This window comes from Aureobasidium melanogenum (genome assembly GCF_000721775.1).
Source record: "Aureobasidium melanogenum CBS 110374 unplaced genomic scaffold scaffold_23, whole genome shotgun sequence".
Lineage (NCBI taxonomy): Eukaryota > Fungi > Ascomycota > Dothideomycetes > Dothideales > Saccotheciaceae > Aureobasidium > Aureobasidium melanogenum.
In genome coordinates, this window is record NW_024470075.1 from 38150 (window position 1) to 59230 (window position 21081).

Sequence of the window (21081 nt, forward strand, 5' to 3'; positions counted from 1 at the left end):
GATGCAGTCCGTCTACCAGGACTGTAGCAGCACAGTCTATTCGTCCAACAAACATCTTTTCTCGATCCAACATTCACGCTGGTAGATACAGTCTTGGCAGAGACGCCGAGGTCGCGAAGGCAGTCTTGCAAGACCAACATGCGAAGAAGAAACAAGCGGACGAAACAACACTGTGTTCGCGATAATCATTGTGGGTGGTATCTATTGTCGCGGAAGAAGAGAAAGCAGACTCGCTACAAATGCAAAAATGCCGAAAAGAAAAAAAAAGGATCTACTCCTGAGATCTCGGATTCTGTCAACCCCTGATGCTCTAGAAACCAACTTTCCCAGCAAACTTGGCCCTCGCGTCTTCCACGACATCAAACGGCAAAACGAAAACAGGATGGACGGGTTCGACCAAGTCCTTCTCGTCAAAACACCATTCTTTCATCTGTTGCTGTGTAGGACGCTCAAAAGACCAGTTGAATGCTGCGGTCAATGCTTCCACCTCTGTATCTTGTGTGGTCTCTACATCGTCTTTGTACGTGTAAACGTATTGTGCGGCACTCAATCCCGCTAACGAATAATTGGTATGATAGCCATCAGGTCGTGTAGACGGTTTATCTCTCAACCCACCCTTTTTCGCTTGAGAACATGTCAATGTATAGCGTACTAATCCTTCTCTGTGCCAGAGGGATTTGCCGGCTGGGATGGAAAGAGCGGATTCGAGGAGAGACCAACAGCCGCCTACCCAGTGGCTGTAACATGCATCTACTAACTTGTTTGTGCGGCCGCTGAAACCACCTTCAGGGGAGGCTTGACGGAAGACCAACCAGTGGGTTAAGGATTTGGTGTTGAGGTAGGTAGGGATGGCTTTAGTGGGGGAATCGAGGAGGCAGAGACAGGCGAGGACGCAGAAGGCATAGGCGCCGTGGGCTTCATTGTCTGGTGCGCCGCCGAGGCCGCCTTCGAAGGTTTGGCAAGAGCTGATCCAGGAGCCGAGGTTAGAGGTGAATGAGTCGAGACCAGCTGCACGGGCGGGAGAGGATGGTGGAAGGGTTAAAGGTAGGCGAAGGAGGGTGTGGATGGTCATGCAGCAGTAGGCACCGCGGACGTCTTGTTCGCCGTTGACGGCCATATTGAAGCCGCCTGAGGGGTTTTTGACTTGGCCGAGCCAGTGCCACCTGTATTTCACGTCAGCGAGTGTCCTGAAAGAAGGTGAGGGGAAAGATTATATGCTTACATGGCTCTCCGATCAATCATGTCCAGACCGCCAACCAAAGCTAAACTCAAGGTGGCAGCATAGCTCGCGGCAGCATGAGAAAGATGACCATGACCACCACCAAAACCACCTTCTGGATTCTGGAGCGGTGTAAAAGTGTCAATACACCTTTGCTTGTATTCACTAACGTCGACACCCAGCGTTCTCAAGCCATTGAGAGCCCAGTACAACAACCAAGGCCGACTCGCATCCATGACTTGGAAAGGTGGAGGGTATTTTCCCAGTATCGTGCGCAAGAAAGCAGCATGCTTGTTCTTCAAGAGGTGTGGCAGACCATATGCATTGACATCAGTCATAATCTGAGCATTCCCAGTCATCAGATCCAAGACCTCCCTCATTGTCTTTTCTTGGGCGACCGAAGTTGACGTGGCGAGAGTGTCTCGTAGTGGGCCAGGAGCTGCAAAGTAGAAGGGAAGGTTGGGCTTGGCCTTTGAACCGAGCCAGCGGTGGACATTTTGACCGTCGTCGCTGTCAGAAGACGTCTCGTACTCATCGTCGTCGTCTGCTTCTTTGATTTCGTCTTCTTGAGCTGAGGATAGTTCTTCGATTCGTGCGGACGAATCTAGCATTTCAGCCAGGCGGTCTGAGGGAGCGGTGGTGGGTTGTGGGTCTTGGGTGGCCGAAGACATTGTGTTTGGAGTATTGTTGGTATCGCGAGTCGGGAAGCGGATGTTGCGTTTGTAGGGCATGTGGTTGTGGTAGAAGTGGATTCTTTATGGTGGGCTTAGTATTGTTGTCAAGGCATGTGACACTGGTGAAGGGAGTAATGGAAGCGTCTGGTTGCGTGTGGGCTATCCAGTTTTGCAGGAGAGGATATGCAGACACGGTAAAAGAACAATAAAGATGCAACAAAGATGCTGTCACGCTCGCTCCAGATGCAGATGCAGATGCAGTAAATGTGTGTTGATGGTCTTTGAATCTTTTGAATTTGTGACGTGCTGCTGCAGCACATGCGCCCTGAGCTTGGGCCATGGCTATCTCCGACTAAACCCCGTCTGTATATACCATTCGTTGCTCTTGCCAATCGTGAGACATGACCTTTCTTTGTCCAGCCTTCAAGGCTATCCTGTTTCTTGCGTGGACTCTCAAGAAGATCCGCCGATGGCATTGTCGAAGTACGTCACCAACGGCGGTCCTTCTACCTTGCTCTTAGCCACAGCCTTCAGTGCTGCGTGTGCCTCGCACTCTGTGTCATAGTACTTCATGTCGTCCATATTTGAGAACGACGTTTGGGCTGTCAGAGTGTAACCTTGACTTCTCGCATCGTCGACTGCTGCTCCTGCTACGCATCGAAGGATGTATGGCTTGCCATCCTATTCCACCGTTTGTATTAGCCATTGTCGTGTCATGCATCTAAGGACGAGGCTGGAGACACACCTTCTTTGCATCTTGAGCCATTGTGGCATATTTGTCCAGAACAGCTTGAACATCGCTCGACTTCGGGATCTTGAAGAGGGTGGTGCGATGCACCTGCTTTGAAGCTGCGGAAGCCATATTGCGAACTGACTTTGTTGTAACGAAGCTGCGAAAGAGAGGTAGAGTTGAGTGTGAAGATAGAGAAAAGATATTCTTGGTCGACAGCGACATCATGGTGGTTTTATTCTCCGCCAACAGTTGAGTTTCACCAAACAGCCTTACGTACCTTACACTTTCCCCTCACCTCCGATGCCACTGCCGAATCCAGGAACGCTTGCGAAACGACTTCCGTTAATTCGTGTGCTAACCAATGTTTAAGACCTGAACTGTCACGATAAGGATGCTAGAGAATGCGTCGTACAGAAGAAAGTCGTCAATTGTATTTGCATATCTAAAAGGGTATCGTATATATCTAAACTTTGAAGAAATCGTCAATGCTCTCTTAAACGGAGGCGCCGCCGTAAGGAAGAGCGGTGGCAGAGGTCAAATCGATGTAACCGTACTTGGCCATCTTGCTGTCCTCTGACATCTTTTGTGCCCACTCGCCCATGTCCTTCATGAAGTCCTGCTCGTTCTTCTCATCACTCATGTCAATAGGCTCTTGGTCCTTGGCGATCTGGCGAATCTGGGTACCAGCAACAACGTTGGTGATGCCAAAGTTGTTGTCGTCAGGACGCTGCAAGATGGCACCCTTGACCTTGCCGGCGAGGATGTCCTTGCAGAGGCGAGGTTCCTGGCACAGAGGACGAGCAAGACCAACGCCATCAATAGACTTGAGCGAGTTGGCCATGGCACCAACAGTCTTGAAGCCACCAGTAACGTAGACCTTGGTCTTGGTCAAGGCAGGAGCAATCAAGTCCGAGAACTCCATGAAGAAGCCCTCGCGCTTCTTGGTGCTCTCGCGCTTGTGGCCGAAAGCGAGGTGCTCATAGGTACCACCGCTCAGCTCGACAAAGTCGAACTTGTTGTCCTCGAGCATCTTGCACAGCTCCTTGGCTTCCTCGGGGTTGAAGCCCTTGTCCTGGAACTCGACACTGTTCAACTTGATACCGAGGATGAAGTTGGGCGATGTGCGCTTGCGGACTTCGTTGGCGATCTCGATGATCAGGCGGGCACGGTTCTCGAGGCTGCCGCCGTACTTGTCGGTACGCTTGTTGGTGGTGGGAGAGAGGAATTGGGCGAGGAGGTAGCCGTGAGCACCGTGAAGCTCAGCACCGTCCCAGCCACCCTTCTCGAGGTACTCGCAAGCATGGGCAAAGCCCTCGATGATGCGGGCGATATCTTGCTCGGTAGCAGCACGGGGCTTTGCAAAGGTCATGCCCATAATGTTGCCCTCGAGCTGAACATCACTGGCGGAGATGGGAGTCTTCTGAATACGGCTCTCGACTTGGCGACCCTTGGATAAATTGTAAGCATCAAGTAACATGTAGGATGGAGAAGCAGTAACGTACGGGGTGAGAGACTTGGCCAACCATAAGCATACCGTGCTTCTTGCCCTCGGTAGCCATGCGCTTGAAGTTCTCAAAGCGTTCACCCTCAAAGGGAGCATCCACAGGGATGATCGGATTGCCAGCAGCCTCGAGATGGTCGTACTCAAACATAATGTTTCCAGACAAGATCAAACCAATCCCACCCTCACCCCATCTCTTGTAGTCGTTGATGAGTCCCTCAGAAGGCACACCACGAGCAGGCAGGTTCTCAGGGTCCCATGATGACAGGCGCTCAGTCATGGCTCCCTTGAGGAATCTGTTTGGTGCCGAGCGGCCGGAGAAAGCAAACTCCAGAGGCTGGCCCAGAGGGGCAGCCGAAACATCTTCAGATTCGTAGCGAGGAGGTGCCATGTTGTAAGATGTGTGTATGTGTGGTGAAAAGACGGGTATTGAGATGCAAAACAAATGTGAGAATCGAGAGAGAAAGGGAAAGGGAAAACTGCAATACTTATGGCATCCAATGGACTAGTTGAAACGTCACACCGTATCAGTGCCCTCTCGACGCTTACAAAAGCTCTTTCGCCTGGGTTGCCTCGGTGCCAATGGCAACCAGTTAGTCCATCAACGAGTTTCAAAGAATTGATTGACTGTGCACGTCATTTGCCTTCGATAACCTTCGAGAAATCCCCGGGCATTCTCGGCAAAATGTGGAGTGGAGACCATCAACAAATGCTGACAAACACTTGGACATGGCTTGCGACGACTTGTTGAATCTGCTATCACCTTCGCTATCAACGGTCAGAATCTTGTTGCGCAGGTTCCTGAGGAATGGTCTTTCAGGCCAGGAGCGACGCGCCTGTAACTCAATCTAATTCTGCTCCTTGGAAGTTTAGGTCTATTCGATACATCGGTGTTTGTCGGAGATAGATCCGTAATGCTCGGTGGAATTTGCGCCGAGGCAGGAAGTGAACAACCACGATGTTCGACGAGAGCACATTGGAATGCAGAAAGATACTCGAGGATCAAGAAATGAAGTTTGGCTCCAAAAAGTGTTTGTTCTTGTCTTAGCCTCTCGAACAAGAGTCATATAGCAAATAAGGTATCTACAAGTGTTGCATGTACGGACAGCTGCCGTCAAATCAATCTAGCTCTTTTCATCTGAACCAAGCAGTTTCAGCTCCAAGCATTATCGTTATATCGTTGGATGTGTTTCGTTCTTGCTCTTGTCCTTTTCGATTACTCGCGCATGTTGACGACGCAGCGGATGCAGTCACCAGCCTTCATGTCCTGGAAGGCAGCGTTGATCTTGTCGAGGGGTTGTCTGTGAGTGATGAACTCATCGACCTTGAGCTTGCCATTCATGTAGTCGTCAACGAGGTCGGGAAGCTGGGTGCGACCCTTAACACCACCGAAGGCACATCCCTTCCAGACACGGCCGGTGACGAGTTGGAAAGCTAATGGTTCTGTCAGTCGAATACTCGTGATAGTTTTTTTGGCCAGGAAACTTACGTCTTGTGGAAATCTCCTGTCCAGCGGCGGCAACACCGATGATGATACTCTCACCCCAACCCTTGTGGCAAGCCTCGAGAGCGGATCTCATGACGTGGACGTTACCAGTGCAGTCGAAGGTGTAGTCGCAGCCACCATCAGTCATCTCAATAAGCTTCTCCTGGATGGTCTGGTCCTTGAGCTCCATGGGGTTGACGAAGTCGGTAGCACCGAATTTCTCGGCCCACTCCTTCTTGCTGTTGTTGACATCGACGACAATGATCTTGGAAGAGCCGTTCTTGACGCAACCTTGAATGACCGAAAGACCGACGCAACCAGCACCGAAGACGGCAACGTTGGAACCCTTCTCGACACCTCCCTTGCCGGCAGTGATGACAGCAGCACCGTATCCGGTGGTGATACCACAGCCGAGCAAGCAGGTGCGATCCATGGGGGCCTTGTCGGTGATCTTGACGACCGAGATGTCGGCAACGACAGTGTACTGCGAGAAAGTAGAAGTGCCCATGAAGTGGAGGAGGTCCTTGCCCTTGCACTTGAAGCGCGAGGTTCCGTCAGGCATGACACCCTTGCCCTGGGTGGCTCTGATCTTGCCACAGAGGTTGGTCTTGCCAGACTTGCAGAACTTGCACTCCTTGCACTCGGGTGTGCTGAAATGATAGTTAGTCGGCCAAGTCTCACGTCAAACGAATGCGGCGAAACTCACTAGAGAGCAACAACGTTGTCACCAGGCTTCACGTTGGTGACGCCCTCGCCAACAGACTCAACGATACCAGCACCTTCGTGTCCAAGAACAATGGGGAAAGCACCTTCGGGGTCCTTGCCCGAGAGAGTGTAGGCATCGGTGTGGCAGACACCAGTGTAGTAGATCTGGATTCTGACCTCGTTGGCCTTGGGAGGGGCAACCTCGATGTCCTCAATGGAGAGGTCCTTGCCAGCCTCCCAGGCGACGGCAGCCTTACAGGTAATGGTCTTTCCAACGGTATCGGCAGACATTGTAGCGTATGAGTGTTTAGATGTCTGGGAAATGAGTTGAGAAGGAGAAGGAAGAAATTGGGCGGGAAAGATACGGGCGGCCGATGATGTCGATTTATTATGCACGCGGGGTAGCTTGGAGGGGCCTGTCACACTTGTCCCGATCGCTGGAGATAGCTCGGATTTACTTCTTCGGCAGTTGCGGGCACTCTGGAAGATGGCGGGAGGAGCAAGGGTGCGTAAGGATGGTGAAGACGAGGTGAGGAAGGAGGAGAGATGGAGAGAGGAGGAAGAGAAGGGGGCAGCGATATTCTTGAACATTGAAGAGGGAGAAAGCAACGCTGCAGCTTTTGAAGAAGCGAAGGCAGCTCCAAGCTGTTTTATACGTGATTTCCCCAAACAGGCAACATGTTCCGCACTCCCCATCCTTCCGGCATGAATATCCATATCAAGAGGGGTCGGAACGGGTTGCCTGTTCCGCACTCCCCATCCTTCCGGCATGAATATCCATATCAAGAGGGGTCGGAACGGCCAGACAGAACTCTATGACTAGCCCTCGCGCGCTCCCATTACCAATTTGATCTGATTATGGTTGGGCAAGGGTTTTGGCTGCTGCGGTTGGCGGAGGTGCCACAAGTTGGGCAGGTTCATGAGCGAGCAAGCAGCTACTCGGAATAGCAGCTCTCTCCTCTCATCTAGATGAAGAGCACATGAAACTACTTGTAGACATGACGTGGTCATGATTGAGTGTTGCTTCGATTCACTTTCATGAAATTGAAGTGCAGGTGTAGATTAACGAGTCACGACAACCTTGTCGACTTTCACATGGAAACGCATGAATGCGCTCATGCATCGGAGCCCAAGGCCGGATCTTCTGATAGAACCACACACCTAGACCTGTGAGACAACACGAGTTATTGAACCGCAAACACAAATGGCAAGATGATAAACTGCATGTACTGGCTCATTACTTCTAGATAGGTACAGCGAGCCAACCGTCCCGCTCAACGGTACAGAAATGCTCCTCAAAACACAAGACAATGTTACAAGGCAAAGGAAAATTGGAGTGGCCCTCTGCCACCATGATAACCCCCACGACTCCATCTTCTAGCATTCATTCTTTTGTCCGATCGTTCCCTCCAATTACTGCTGACAGTCGGTCATGGCAGGGTATGTGACTTAATCGAGTACAACATGCGCGTATGGGCTTGTCGATGAACTGCGCATGTCAAGTTCGATAATGCATTTAGCACTCGGCGGGCGAAGCTCTCGAGTTCATGAGAAGAGCAACGATCAGACCGTAAAGACCTAGACACAATGTCAAATTTGAGAATCGAATGGAGACAGCAACGTGACTTACCCAAAACTTCAGCGAAAATGAGGATAAGAATCATTCCAACGAAGAGTCTGGGTTGTTGTGCAGTACCACGGACACCAGCATCACCGACAATACCGATAGCGAAACCGGCAGCGAGACCAGCGAGACCGACGGCGAGACCAGCACCAAGCTGGATGAAACCAGTGTAGAGAGCCATGTTCTGAGTGAGATCGTTGGAGATCAGGACAGCAACGACCAGACCGTAAATGGCAATGATACCAGCCATAATGACGGGGATGATGTCTGTGGCGAGGTTAGCATGTATGCCAATATCAAATGCTGTCGGAACACTGACTCTTGACGATCAGATCAGGGCGGAGGACACCCATGGCCGAGATACCAACACCAGCCTTGGCGGTACCGTAGGCAGCACCAAAGCAGGTGAAGACAATGGCGGCGGTGCAGCCCATAGCACCGAAGAAGGGCTATAGATACGTAAGCTTCTGTTCATTGTAGGTCGAATAAAGCATAGCGATGGAGTTGCTGAGATAGCGCAGGCTAATATAAGGATTGGGAAGCAAGGGGGCGGAGGCGGATTATGACATATTTGGGTGTTGATATGGACATGGGAGGCGGCGCGCGAGACTTACGGCGTAGACGGGGCTATACACAAGTCATGTCAGCATTCTGAAAGGCTTTTAGGGACTTTGGAGGGCTGCCCAAGACGTCTGTGGATATGCAACAAGCCTAGAAGGCAAGTTGACGATAACCTTTGGCGCAGACGTTCCTGCTCAACAAGCTCCAGGGGACGACGTACCAGAGATCGGAAGGCATCTTGGCGATATGTGTGTGATGGATCTGCTCGGGAATGAGAGGTTGTAGAGGCGGAGGCGATGAAGCAGAGAGTACAGCGGATGTAATAGCCAAGGAAGCGCGCTTGCAACAGGTATTCGGTGACGATTGGAGGTTGTCTCGAGGCGTTGACCGTCGGAGACAGCCACGCTTGGCACACGTGATGTCCCGTCTCAAAGCTACCTACACTTTCATCATCGCCAAACACATTTTCTCTACCACGACACGCCTTCTTGTCTTGCTATGACGCTGATAGGAATTAATCTGATAGACCTCGAGCGATGGTCTGACAGGACTACAAGATCGATGACACTGAATCTTGTTGGGAGTATGACCCTGTCCTTCCAAATGTATCACTCAGTTCGTCACCATGCTGTAGTACTGCGTCCTGGATGGGCTCTGAACTGCGTACTGGGGAGATATAGGATACGTCCCAAGTACCATCCTGTCACATAGGTGTTGTGGTGCAGCAGTCAGGGACAAAAATGAAATTGTATACGCTTTTCGCTAGAAGCTTGAGCTCAAGCATACTACAGCGACACTCGAGACACTCATAAGGATGAAGACGGTTTACGAGGTCAGCGAGTCGGTATGTATTCCAAATAGCACAAAACACCGAGCGGAAGAAACAAGAGACAAATTGCATCTAGGGATATAGAGTGTCCTCCAAGCCTTTTGGTTCAGTGATTGGCACCTCACATGGACCTTGGACGAGAACATACCAACAAGCTCGGTTTCAAGCTCTCATCTCTTCAGCTTGTGCTGTTGAAGTATGAGAGGAATACAGAAGGTGCAACATGAATTCAGGCCGAACACTACAGGTCTGGGAAAGATTCGTCCATGGAGCATCCATGAGGATCGAAAAAGCTTCGGTCCGTGCTGAGCAAAGAAAGCTTGTCACGGTACAGCAACAGGCCAACAGCAACGATGATCTGTACGTTTTACGTTCATATCAAATTTGTATCCGGCAAGCATGTAACAAGCCGTCAGTCAATGATCCCCTTGTACTACTGCAATGATAACGCTGTGAGGAAAGCGGTCACAGTCAATGGCGTGGTTTCCAACACCCCCCGACCAAATTGAGGACACACACGGTTGGATCTCGATTGCCAATAACAAGTCGTGATTTAGGACAGCACTTGTGCTTGTTCCGTTCTCAGAGGAGAACTCAAGAAGGATTAATATGTATGTAGTCGGCGCCGGCGACTCGAACCACCGACGTGGCTGACACCAGCGACGAAGGAGTCAGCCTGCCGCAGAAATTCACGAACATTCCGTCTTCTCAACCAGTAAAATGAAAGCTCAGGGGAAGGATGATGAACCAGGACCCGTCTGAGTCGGGCCCGCTGACATTAGAAATCCCATGCCTCTCAGAAAGAGTAGGTCCATGGACAGTCGGTCCCGTCTGCTGTGCTCGGTCCCGAGCGTGCTATACTAACGCCCGCGCATTCCAAAATACAGCTGCCTGGTCGCCCGGGTGGATTTTATTTGAGCCACCGATGTCCGTTCTCATTGGTCTGCCAAACAAACGTTCGCTGTGGAACATGTTTATATGAATAACCTCAGTCCACGAGGCTTCTGACATTTCGTATCCTGTGTTTCCAAGCAACTTTCAATTCTGCCACTGCCCCTCTATGCTTTCCTGGCATCGTTCACAAAACACAAACAAAACAACCTGTACACAACAAGTCGATATGTCTGCCACAAGTACAACGAGTATAGACAAGGGGCCAAGAACCGACTCGTCACCGTCCAAAAACGAAGAAGAATTTATCACCGGCCTGACTCTACTCAGTGTGTTGGTGTCGATAGTCCTCGTCGTTTTTCTGTTGATGCTCGATACATCTATTGTATCCACCGCAATTCCAAGGATCACAACCCGGTTCCACTCTCTTGAGGACGTTGGCTGGTACGCATGTTAAGAATTCTCCATGACATATATACTAATCGTTCTGTCTCCTTCAGGTACGGGTCTGCATATTTGCTCGCCAACTGTGCTGTGCAGCCCCTTACGGGCAAAATCTACAGAGAATTCAGCTACAAGTGGACCTTCCTTTGCTTCTTCGGTGTCTTTGAGCTCGGATCCTTGCTATGTGGTGCCGCCACTTCTTCGAATATGTTCATTGTCGGAAGAGCAGTAGCTGGTCTAGGAGGTGCTGGCTTGATTAATGGTGCGCTCTCAATCCTTGCTGCTGCTGTTCCCCTTGAGAAAAGACCTCTTTACATGGGCTTCATAATGGCCATCAATCAGCTCGGTATCCTGTTCGGACCCTTGATTGGCGGTGCTCTCACCCAGTACGCAACCTGGAGATGGTGTTTTTACATCAACCTCCCTGTTGGTGCTGTTGTCGCAGTCGTTCTCTGCTTCACTCCTGTTCCAGCTGGACCTGAAAAGACCGAAAGCAAGAAGTTCATCATCGGTGCATTCCTCCGCTCCCTAGACCTTATTGGCTTCGCGCTGTTCGCACCTGCAATCATCCAGCTCCTACTAGCACTCGAATGGGGTGGCACTAAGTTTTCCTGGAACAGCTCAACCGTCGTTGGTCTTTTCTGTGGCGGTGCTGCAACTACTCTAGTGTTCTTGGTCTGGGAATACTTCAAGGGTGACGATGCTATGGTCCCTTTCTCGATGGTCCGGAGACGCATATTCTGGTCTAGTTGTCTGACCGTCTTCTTCACATTCGCTTCTCTGCTGGTAAGTGATTTACCAACTCAAATTTCGTGAGTGCATGCTAACTGTACCCCCGGGTGATAGTTACTTAATTTCTTCCTTCCACAATACTTTCAAGCCGTACGAGGTTCTTCACCAACAATGAGTGGTGTGGATCTATTGCCCAGCGTCATCAGTCAAATGATCTTCGTCATCGTTTCTGGAGTCTTGGTCAGAAAAGTCGGATATTACCTGCCTTTCTCGATTGCATGCGGCATACTCACTGCCATTTCAAGCGGCCTCTTGAGCATGCTCGACCCTCAAACCTCCACAGGCGAATGGATCGGCTATCAAATACTTGGTGGCGTCGGACGCGGTTGTGGCATCCAGATGCCCATCATCGCCGTTCAAAACCTGCTGCCCAAGTCACAGGCATCAGTCGCCATGTCACTGCTCATCTTCTCGCAGACGTTTGGCGGAGCCATCTTCCTTGCTTTGGCACAAACTGTTTTTAACACTGGACTCTCTTCAGCACTGAAACAGTACGCACCCGAAGTTGCTGCCGAGACTGTTCTTGCGGCCGGTGCTACCGGAGTGAGAAGCGCTGTGTCCAAGGCTGTATTACCTCAGGTACTGCAGGCTTATAACATGGCCATCAATCACGTTTTCTATCTTGGCGCTGGTGCAGCTGCAGGAGCTACAGTCGCTTGCTTGGGCATGGGTATGCATAGCATCAAGAAGGCTCAGGCCGCCCAGGCGGACCAGACAGCTGCTGCGAAATCGGAGAAAGCTGGAAAAGAAACTGTTTGATATCCCAGCTGCCCCTTACTGTATCATATCGTCACAACAGCATCCTCTCCCCTTCGACTAATGAATCATGAAGACTCCCGTAACTATGTAGAATTATATCCTAATGACGAATCGAAGGCCTTTTGCCCCCGAAGAATGCAAGCTACTTTAAGCCATTTCGGTCATTCCAATTATCCGTACGGTCGTTTGTCTCACTGGATATACATGTGCTTCCGTCGCGTCATACAATCTGCCACACGGATGAATTTGCTGCTAATTGAAACCATCTGCTTGTCCTTCGATGAATTTGCTGCCGACCGCCCTTCTATTTCCATACAGTCATAGGTGTGTGTATGTATATATATGTTCGCCCATTTGGGCCTGCCAGGACACATCTGTTTCCGATTGGTGAGGTTCGATTTTTGTTTTACGAATTTGTTTTGTATACTCGAAGATATTTGCTTTTTATTTCCTTCTGTTCCTATTTGTGCTCCTAGCCAAGTGACCTGCAACAGTTTCATCGTCTGCGCTGCGTGGAACGAAGGTCTTGCGTTAGAATGGTGAGAAACTGGAGATGATGCTGTTTCTCTGGTGGCTCCTATGACCTGGAACATACTGTGCATTTCTACAGCTTGAATCTCGATCTCTGTTGGTGCTGGAGGAGAGACTCTACAAGTGATGGGGCTAGGCACATAGCACAACAGGGTCATGGGTTCAGGGGAACGGATCGAGAATTCCCTATGCATAAACATATCCAAGTTGCAGCTCTGAGTATAGACAATGGTACTAAGAAGCAGCGTAACATGCGTTAGAGAGCCTTCGATCCACCACCTTTCTCCAGGTTCAACTCTAGCCTAAACGACACTGTGCATTTCTTCAGTCAATTCAGACTCCTAAATCTAATTTGAGATTGAACCACCAAAGGATGTGGTTCAGAAGCCTGACTCTTGCTCTTAGACTCCGAGCCTGATCCTCCATGTGAACCATCCCCTTTGCCAATGCTTGAGACGCAGCCCATGTGGTGCTCCACGATCAGCGGAGCCAGAAGGGCAGTTGAGTTGAAAGTCGATAGACAAAGTTACTCGTTTTATAACAATGTAGCACAGGGAACTCAACATGATCAGCATGCAATGATGAGTGAATTGGCCTGGGCTTAATTTCGTGCGTATGTAATTCGAAAAACGATGTTGAATGATATGGTTGTGGGGTATATGTTGTACTGTATGAACACAAAATTCTCCTTTTATGCTGTAAAAAGCGCCATGTATGTTCGTGGTTTTCCTCGTAAACGACATCAAGCAGGGCTGAACATGTGCTTGAATTTCTCAATCTGCGAAAGACACACAAAAGTCAGTAAACCGATATCTCAAGCGGTCAGTTGGAAATGCTTGCTTACCTTCGTGCCAATGTATTTCTCCAATTCGGGCCCTTGCACACCTTCCTTACCGCCGGATTGCCAGGCCAATGGAATCATGGGTACTCTCTCCTTGACCACGACTTCTCTTCCAGGTCCTTCAACCGCACGCACCTTCTCAGGGTTGTTCGTCAACAGTCTGATACCTCTTTCGCCGCCCAGACCCAGATCCATTAGCATGGCTGTTGCTAAGCCGTAACTTCTTGCGTCTGCGGGATGTCTGAGCAGGAGATTCGCTTGCATAGTATCGTGACCCAGATCTTGCAAGTTGTACGCCTTCAGTTTGGAAAGCAGACCTATACCACGACCTTCTTGACGAAGGTAGACGATTACACCACCAAGCGAGGGAATAGATGCATCGGTGGGGTCGAAGGGTAGAGACATCAGACGGGCTGCTTCGTCAAGCTGTTCACCGCAGTCGCAACGTGCACTCCATACCGTCTCGCCAGTGTAACACTCGCTGTGGATGCGTACCAACGGCGCCAATGGCGAAGGCATGTTTTGTGCTTCGGCGACCTTGACAGCTCTATCCTGTCTCTCTTCTGTGGTAACGGCTTCAGGCGTGGGACTGCGTGGTACTTGGGCAGCAGAAACGCCAGCATCCTGCTTGATCTGATCCAAGCGACTGGAGGTACGGCCCGGGTATAGTTTTCCAACGTATGCGCCTCTGATCATACGGTCTTTTTCTGTCTCGCCCTCCCTCGGGGCATCGAGGCTGCGACTGCGGATGTGAGGACCAAAGACAATGGCCAGATGCTCCTTGTTATCTACATTGTTGTGGTAGAGGTGCAGAAACATCTCTTGACCGGTCGTAGTAGGGATACGGGCGCGTACTTCGCAGGTGACCTCGGGAAGTTCTTCTAACAAGGCTGGAGGGGCAGCAGGCTCGGCTTGGTGGGCTTCGGCATCTTGAGTAGCGGGGTCGGATGAGGGTTGAGCAGGGTCGGAAGAGGGATTGGTAGGCTCGGAATCCAATGAGGGCGATACCAATGGCGGTGCGGCAGACGTGGGCTCGGGGACAGGCTTGACGGACGAGGAAGACGAGGGTTCGGCGTTCTTGTTGTGCTCGAGGTCGTATTCTGACATTGTGGACATGGTACGCTGGGTATTTTGCGGGCGCGGTGAATTGAGCGGCGGTAGTGCCGGTGATGCGTGTGCGGGATACGCCATGGTCGCTGAGATGTATACAGGAAGGAGAACAGAAGCAAGAACAAGAGATAGATATGAAAGACGAGATAGACGGACGGAATCAAAAGTCTGGCGCTGTCATCATCCAGGGTCATTACTCAATAGATGCTTCTGGAGCCGAAAGGCCGACTTGCCCGCCTCGGGCCCCTCGTCGCTCGTCTGCCGATACCGCCCGCCGTTTTCCGCCGCCCACTGATTGGTCAACATTGTCTCCTAATTTGGTGCGAACTCCCAATCTCCACCATTTTTGTAAGCAGCTGCTTCTTTCCGCGACCATCTGTCACTATTGTAACACAAGAATATCAAGAATAGAGTGTGAAGGAGAAATCAAAACTTGTTCAATTGATCTAGCCGGAGCCAGCGCTTAGATACCGCTCAATCGTGCTTGCCTGCCAGAGGAAAAACATTCCGAGTCCATCGGAGCATTAAAAGAAGCTCAACCCACTTACAAACCTCAAGGATATCCACCGAAAAGCACCAAACTCCCTTTCAAAACATCCCCAATAACCAGTCGCTCACCATGCAGCGGATGAATCATAAACGGGAAAAAGACAGCCATCTCCAAAACAAGACCTCCGATCGAGCGTCATTGCAACTTTTGCTCTTCTTGTCGTGTAATTATCCTCTCTCTCAGTTCAGGTGCTGTCCAAATCAGAATATGTTCTCTTTTATGCGCGCGTGTAACAAAGAACCAGAATAAAAAGCAGTGTGCGCGAAGTGAAGAATCATGAATGGAAGATCCACCCGGTTGGTCCAATAGACAAGATCCGGGAAGTGGTATTTTTCTTTTTCTTTTTTGTGTGCTTTGTTCGAAGCGCAATAGTCGAAGAGATGTCCACTCACAACATCAGCGAGTGCAGATTGCGTTGGACGATCATGTCCTGCACGCTCTTCATCGTCTTCTCCAGTAGGTTGGTGTCTGTGGCCGTCGTGCCATGCACGTAAACCTCTTTCGTAGGGTCCCGTACCAGGTTGCGGAACTTGTCGGCGAAGAACTTCTGTCCTGCTGCCACATCTGTGTTGCCGCCTTGGAAATCTGGGAAGTGATCACGAATGCGTGTTCGGCCTGTGGAAACCTTTTCGGTGAAGAGATCGAGTTTGTTGAGGAAGAGCACCAGGCCAGACTTCTCGAAGTAACGACTGTTGGCAATGGACTCGAAGAGCATCAGAGCTTCATGCATTTGGTTCTAGTCGCACTGTTAGCATGGGATCAGCATACTCACAGACACACAGTAAAAGCTCACTCCATTCTTGTCTTCGACCAGAACGTGGTCGAAACCGCTGATGGCTACAAGGAACAAGACGACTTGTACGTTGTCGAAAACGTGAATCCACTTCTTTCTCTCAGAGCGTTGACCACCGACGTCAAACATCTTGAAAGTCAGGTTTCCGGTATCGAAGACGGTCTCACTGATACCTGTCGTTCTAAGGCGTGCACGCAGGATGTCCTGGTCTCCGGGAACGTAGTTCTTTTCGAAGAGCCTGCCGAGATCACTCATGTAGCTGTGGTCATGTCAGTTTCGAGTTTGATGCTGGGAAAGTGAGGCGCATACTATTCGAGGTTGTCGTGCAGGGCATATTCGTGACCTTTTGCAATGGCACCCTGCACACCATCATCGTCCCACAAGTTCTTGAAAGCGTGCATGCAATCTAGTGGCATGGGATCATCAGTCCCAATTTCCGGTTCCGAGCAGACGACTTCCATCGCTTTGATGTTTTGTGGGTTCTCGAAGGCGACCTCATGCTCTTCCATGGCACCTTGAATGCATTGGAAGGCGTGGATCAGGTTGTTGAAGATGGTCACTTTCCATTGCCTACGTTCGCTCTGTGAGAAGCCCTTGGTGTGGATCAGGCGCATCTGCTTCAACACTGTCGACTTGCCGCTCTCACCGGCACCTGAGGTCGCATGTCAGCATTTCTGCCTGTCTTGTTGTGTTTGTGTATGACGACGTACCCAAGAGTAGGATCTTGACCTCTTTTGCCTGTTTCTTCTGGTCGGCCCTCAGCTGCTTCTCAATGTCGGCATTTTTCCTCGCGCGGGGGTCGTCCTGCTTGGAACTTCCGAAACACATGAAGCCCATTCGATCTGTAGTGCGGCTTTGAGAATAGGGTAGTTGTAGTCTGGGCCGTGTGCCAATGGACGTGATCAGGTTGAGATTTCGAGGATCAGAGAGGGAGCGTGCTGCGTAGGGTGATAATTTGACAGAAGGCCAGGGAGATGAGTGGTTATTGCGACAAAAAGAAGAGTCGGGGTCTGTGTCTAAGAGCTATGATCCTCCGCCGAGACACCAGTCGTATGGGGTAATTTCTGATGCGCCGGCGATTATTGACGAATGAATAGGAGCACCGAGAGGAATAACAGCGAGGCGATCTGAGATGCCAGGTGTGACGAGGCGGGACGAGAGGCAGAGCAACGTGGAATCGGCAAGGGCGGCGGTCCAAGATATGAGAGGGTGGTATTTGTTCGTTCTTGAGCAGCCTGCATATCAAACAGTGGGGTCTTTGCTTTAACTCTGTTCGTTCGGGCCTAGTTGGCCATGCATCTGTGCACTGCGGCCCTTGGCCGTTGTCCATGCTCCATGCAACGCCTACCTGAAACGTGCTACACGTTCAAAGGAAACCTATGAGTACGGCCGCGCTCGCCATCGCTCCATCTGCTCCGCTCGATCAAGTATTGGACAAGTCCATTGTGGAAGCCTGTGTTCATGGAAAAGCCTGATACAAAGAGCTATACATATCCACACCTTCCGCATGGTTGTGATCTGCACCACGTGAACCCGACTCTACTCTATCGGAGAAATTGAGTCTACTCACGCTAATTGCTGCCGCGTGCAGCGTCGCACCTCCCTCGAGGATACACTGCACACCCATCATTGTCCTCCCGTCTTACACACATTCATCGCATGCCTTCCACATGTGTGAGACCTCTCATTTCACTCGGTCATCTTTCCCGTTGCCGTCTCACGCGAGATTTGTCTACATGGGTTTCCATTTTGCCCTACCAGTACAAAAGACTTTTCAGCGAGTCACGGATGTTCTCTGCTTGACTCGCGCATAGTCCAGCTCTATATTGAACCCTCATCAAACGCTATATTGACAGCCATTCTACTCCCTAGCAAATTTCTGCAAACTCAGAAGCAGCAGCCATGTGTTCCTTCCATGCTCTCATGATGCATTCGCACCTTAGGCATGTACATCTGTTGCCTGCAATGAAGCAAGGGTTTTGTGCATGAGCTACACTGCAGCATGCCAAGCCCAGCCACAGCAGATAGCGAGACCTCGCAGCATCTGACTTGTCAAATGCCTTTGACAATATTGCCGCAATAGGTTACTCTTTGTCAAACTCTTGGTCCAAAACAGCAGTCTGCTCTCTCGATCAGTCCGGTGTTTGTCCCCCGGTCCCTGATTCTAGCGAGCCGTTGATATGTTTTCGACCCGCTACGGCCCGGAACTGCAATTCGTCCGTACTGAGCCGACCGCTTCCTGGAGAATGTTCTTTGCGGCTTCCTTTTCTCTTTTCTCTTACGCATGTGCTCGCTTGAGTCCCGGCGCCCTCAAGCCTCCAGGATTCACCGTCGACGTTTAACCAACTGAGAGTTTGGCCGTACCGGTTTTCTGTAACTTCAGCGACCCAAAAAGCTGGATGTCTGAATCATATCAGGTAGCATCTGCTGCTCGCTACCATCCCAAAGAGTCGTATGTGTAAGTTCGAGCGGGCGTTATGATTCATGCACATCATACTTGTGACGGACGATCACCAAGCCAATACAATCTATTGTCTTTGGGGATGACTTCCTATCACGAAATTACCATGCTAGAAGTGCAGGATGCTAAACTTGATTGCTGCCCGAACAACTGCATACCAACCTAACATGCCCATGCGTCTGCTCCTTCACAGACACCATCTGCTGCATCGCCTCTTGCATATGCTGCATTGTGTCATCAAGAACTGGAGGATTTTGTCCTAAATCGCCGTATGCTAAAGACAGACTGCTACTGTTCCGCGATCAATTCCGTCGCTATGTAGAAGAGATGTAGTGATGCCACCATTGAAATGCACAATTGCATTTGAAAGCAGAAGTGATGTCCACGGAGATAACCTATCTTGGAATATCTTATTGGACATCACTTCTACATCAAACATTATTGTGCATTTCTGTAGCAATTTCGCTACGTCGTTCTTGAAGGAGAAAGCTCGACTGTGGCATCGTAGCAGCCTAGGCGACGTAGAAGGCGGACACATGACTTGCAAAAACCAAGAATCATCCCGCGTCTTGACTCTCGTCACATGGTGGGCTATAAAAATGCACAATTCTTCTCCGGAGATAGAGTAGTGTCCAGTGAGAATCTGTGGTCGTTTGGCTCTCTCTGGACTACACATCTCTTCCGAGAACCACTGTGCGTTTTGACAGCTTGAAAGATTGTTTCAACACTCGAGGAGAGGTTACAACTCAAGACGTTGGACAGATGCGGAGAAAGACGAGTCCAGACAACTGTCGTGTTTAGACCCTTACGGATGCTACGGCACCTCTGACTCGAGTAGCTCGTCTTCCCACTCAGTGATGCCTCTGTCCGCGAGTTCTCGGTTGCGCTCGTACCAACTATTGAAATCCAGTTCTGGCATCTCTCCACCATGAAGCAGATACTTGAGGATAGCACGGTCATGAGGATGCGCGCCTTCGCCGACATCTAAGCCATCCTCGAACAAAGCTTCGTCGCCAGACTCTCTTGGATAATCTTCATCGTGCAGTCCCTCCAGGTAAATGCGTTGTAGGCCAGTCTCGAATATCTCCGGTACTTGACGAAGCACAGAGTTCCATGTGCCCTCATTCAGATTGCAGTCTACAAGTTCGAGACAGCGCAGTGTCTTTGACTGTGCACGCAGGAGCTCGATCAAGCTTCTCTCGGTTGCATTACAACTCAGCCGTAGGAGCTCTAATTGTGGTAGTGTAGGGATATGAAGATGGCCTATTGTGTCGTCCTCAGGGTCCATGGGCCGTTCCTCGGCAGCCCAGCTGCCTTCATCGTCACGACACTGGAGTCTCAGAGTCTTCAGAGAATGTGCTGCTGCTGACAAGATAGCATGGATCTCCTGGAAGAGTTGCCTTGTCTGCCATGTCTGTACCCCAGCACCTGGTCTCACATTAGGCGAGGCAGGGGCACAATAGCTCACATCCAGCTCTAATCTCTCCAAGTGCGATAAGCCCTGGATTTTGGCAGAGATCAACTCCTGTGGCAGGTCATCCCTGATGGCATTTACGATTGGCTCAGATGCAGGATCATCTGGCGGGGGGTAGTGCTCGTTCATGTCGAGAAAAGGCTGCCCACCAACATTTACAAGGCGCAAATTTCTAATAGGTGATGCGCGGCTGTTCAAAGTTGCACGCTCTCCGATGGCGGCAAGAAGACAATCCGCATGCTTCATGTGGATAGGATATTTCAACACATCTACAACATGGACTTCCTCATCGTCATCAACCTCGACAGCATGAAGCTGCATCCAGTTGTTTGGGTTGAGGATGATGTCTTTCTCGATCCTGTTCCATGGGAAATGGAGATGATTGTCAGCAAACCCATGCTTTGCATTCTCGATGGATGTCAAGTTGGGCAGGCGTGATAGCGCGCCGAGAAAGAGATCATTCGGACCCCAGTCCAGTTGTTGCTGACGATATGCTGCGTATCGTTCGAAGTGATGTTGCACTTGGCTGGGATTAAGGGTGTGTTTGGCCATGTTGTCGTATTCCTTGTACGCCGCATGGCGAAGGTCTTGTCTTTCAGTCAATACTCGCATCCGGAAATCGTATTCATCATCTGAGGAGAGGCGGCTGTCCATGCGCGCTGGGTCCACTGTAGTCCGTTCCTGAGAGGAGCATCAGTACCTTTCTCGTTTTCGTGAGAACCATTTGCTTGACTTTACCTCAATGTACTTCTTGGAAAAAGATGACCAAGGTTCGCGCATGTCGATCAGGCCTTCAAAGGTGCCTACCCAGTCCATTTGTGGTAACACATCTCCTACAAAGACAAGACGTTTTATGCACCTCGCAATGTCTGGTCTTGCCGATAGTCTCACAAATCTCTCCAGGTGCGATTGAAAGAAGGCAATGTAATACGTCTGAAATACCCGGGCATTGGTAAGGCCGCTGATGTATTTGCACGTCGCGCGTAGATTCCTGCAGTCCTCAAAGCTGCAGTATTCGAGAACCAAGTATAGAAGTTCTCGGGGCAGTGAGTCTAGCTGACCCATGTTGTCGCAACCAGCAAATTGACGAATCGCAACTTCAA

At 50.4% G+C, this 21081-nt stretch overlaps 9 protein-coding genes across 9 annotated transcripts; 1 reads left to right on the forward strand and 8 right to left on the reverse strand.

Annotated features, from left to right (window-relative positions):
• Positions 1-310: 310 nt before the first annotated feature.
• On the reverse strand, positions 311-1890 carry M437DRAFT_55889 (terpenoid cyclases/Protein prenyltransferase; the record flags this gene model as incomplete). Its single annotated transcript, XM_041022959.1, has 2 exons — positions 311-1163; positions 1223-1890. 2 exons carry the CDS (start codon positions 1888-1890, stop codon positions 311-313), a joined length of 1521 nt encoding a protein of 506 aa, XP_040876738.1.
• A 456-nt stretch (positions 1891-2346) lies between these two features.
• On the reverse strand, positions 2347-2755 carry M437DRAFT_68693 (stress responsive A/B barrel domain-containing protein; the record flags this gene model as incomplete). Its single annotated transcript, XM_041025156.1, has 2 exons — positions 2347-2574; positions 2639-2755. The coding sequence occupies 2 exons, from the start codon at positions 2753-2755 to the stop codon at positions 2347-2349; spliced, it is 345 nt and encodes a 114-aa protein (XP_040876739.1).
• Positions 2756-3119: 364 nt separating this feature from the next.
• Positions 3120-4518, reverse strand: M437DRAFT_77831 (FMN-linked oxidoreductase; the record flags this gene model as incomplete). Its single annotated transcript, XM_041026888.1, has 2 exons — positions 3120-4073; positions 4129-4518. The coding sequence occupies 2 exons, from the start codon at positions 4516-4518 to the stop codon at positions 3120-3122; spliced, it is 1344 nt and encodes a 447-aa protein (XP_040876740.1).
• An 825-nt stretch (positions 4519-5343) lies between these two features.
• M437DRAFT_55974 (S-nitrosoglutathione reductase) lies at positions 5344-6609 on the reverse strand (the record flags this gene model as incomplete). Its single annotated transcript, XM_041022974.1, has 3 exons — positions 5344-5561; positions 5617-6263; positions 6320-6609. 3 exons carry the CDS (start codon positions 6607-6609, stop codon positions 5344-5346), a joined length of 1155 nt encoding a protein of 384 aa, XP_040876741.1.
• A 1225-nt stretch (positions 6610-7834) lies between these two features.
• M437DRAFT_68696 (vacuolar ATP synthase proteolipid subunit) lies at positions 7835-8740 on the reverse strand (the record flags this gene model as incomplete). Its single annotated transcript, XM_041025157.1, has 5 exons — positions 7835-7896; positions 7949-8209; positions 8262-8391; positions 8557-8569; positions 8724-8740. The coding sequence occupies 5 exons, from the start codon at positions 8738-8740 to the stop codon at positions 7835-7837; spliced, it is 483 nt and encodes a 160-aa protein (XP_040876742.1).
• Positions 8741-10452: 1712 nt separating this feature from the next.
• M437DRAFT_56161 (putative MFS transporter) lies at positions 10453-12218 on the forward strand (the record flags this gene model as incomplete). Its single annotated transcript, XM_041022998.1, has 3 exons — positions 10453-10667; positions 10724-11453; positions 11514-12218. 3 exons carry the CDS (start codon positions 10453-10455, stop codon positions 12216-12218), a joined length of 1650 nt encoding a protein of 549 aa, XP_040876743.1.
• Positions 12219-13491: 1273 nt separating this feature from the next.
• On the reverse strand, positions 13492-14781 carry M437DRAFT_56083 (uncharacterized protein; the record flags this gene model as incomplete). The annotated part of the gene is made up of 2 exons (XM_041022985.1): positions 13492-13527; positions 13594-14781. The coding sequence occupies 2 exons, from the start codon at positions 14779-14781 to the stop codon at positions 13492-13494; spliced, it is 1224 nt and encodes a 407-aa protein (XP_040876744.1).
• Positions 14782-15638: 857 nt separating this feature from the next.
• Positions 15639-16871, reverse strand: M437DRAFT_55822 (G-protein alpha subunit; the record flags this gene model as incomplete). Its single annotated transcript, XM_041022940.1, has 4 exons — positions 15639-15986; positions 16044-16302; positions 16353-16695; positions 16754-16871. 4 exons carry the CDS (start codon positions 16869-16871, stop codon positions 15639-15641), a joined length of 1068 nt encoding a protein of 355 aa, XP_040876745.1.
• Positions 16872-19318: 2447 nt separating this feature from the next.
• Positions 19319-21043, reverse strand: M437DRAFT_55892 (uncharacterized protein; the record flags this gene model as incomplete). Its single annotated transcript, XM_041022961.1, has 2 exons — positions 19319-20659; positions 20717-21043. 2 exons carry the CDS (start codon positions 21041-21043, stop codon positions 19319-19321), a joined length of 1668 nt encoding a protein of 555 aa, XP_040876746.1.
• Positions 21044-21081: the final 38 nt, after the last annotated feature.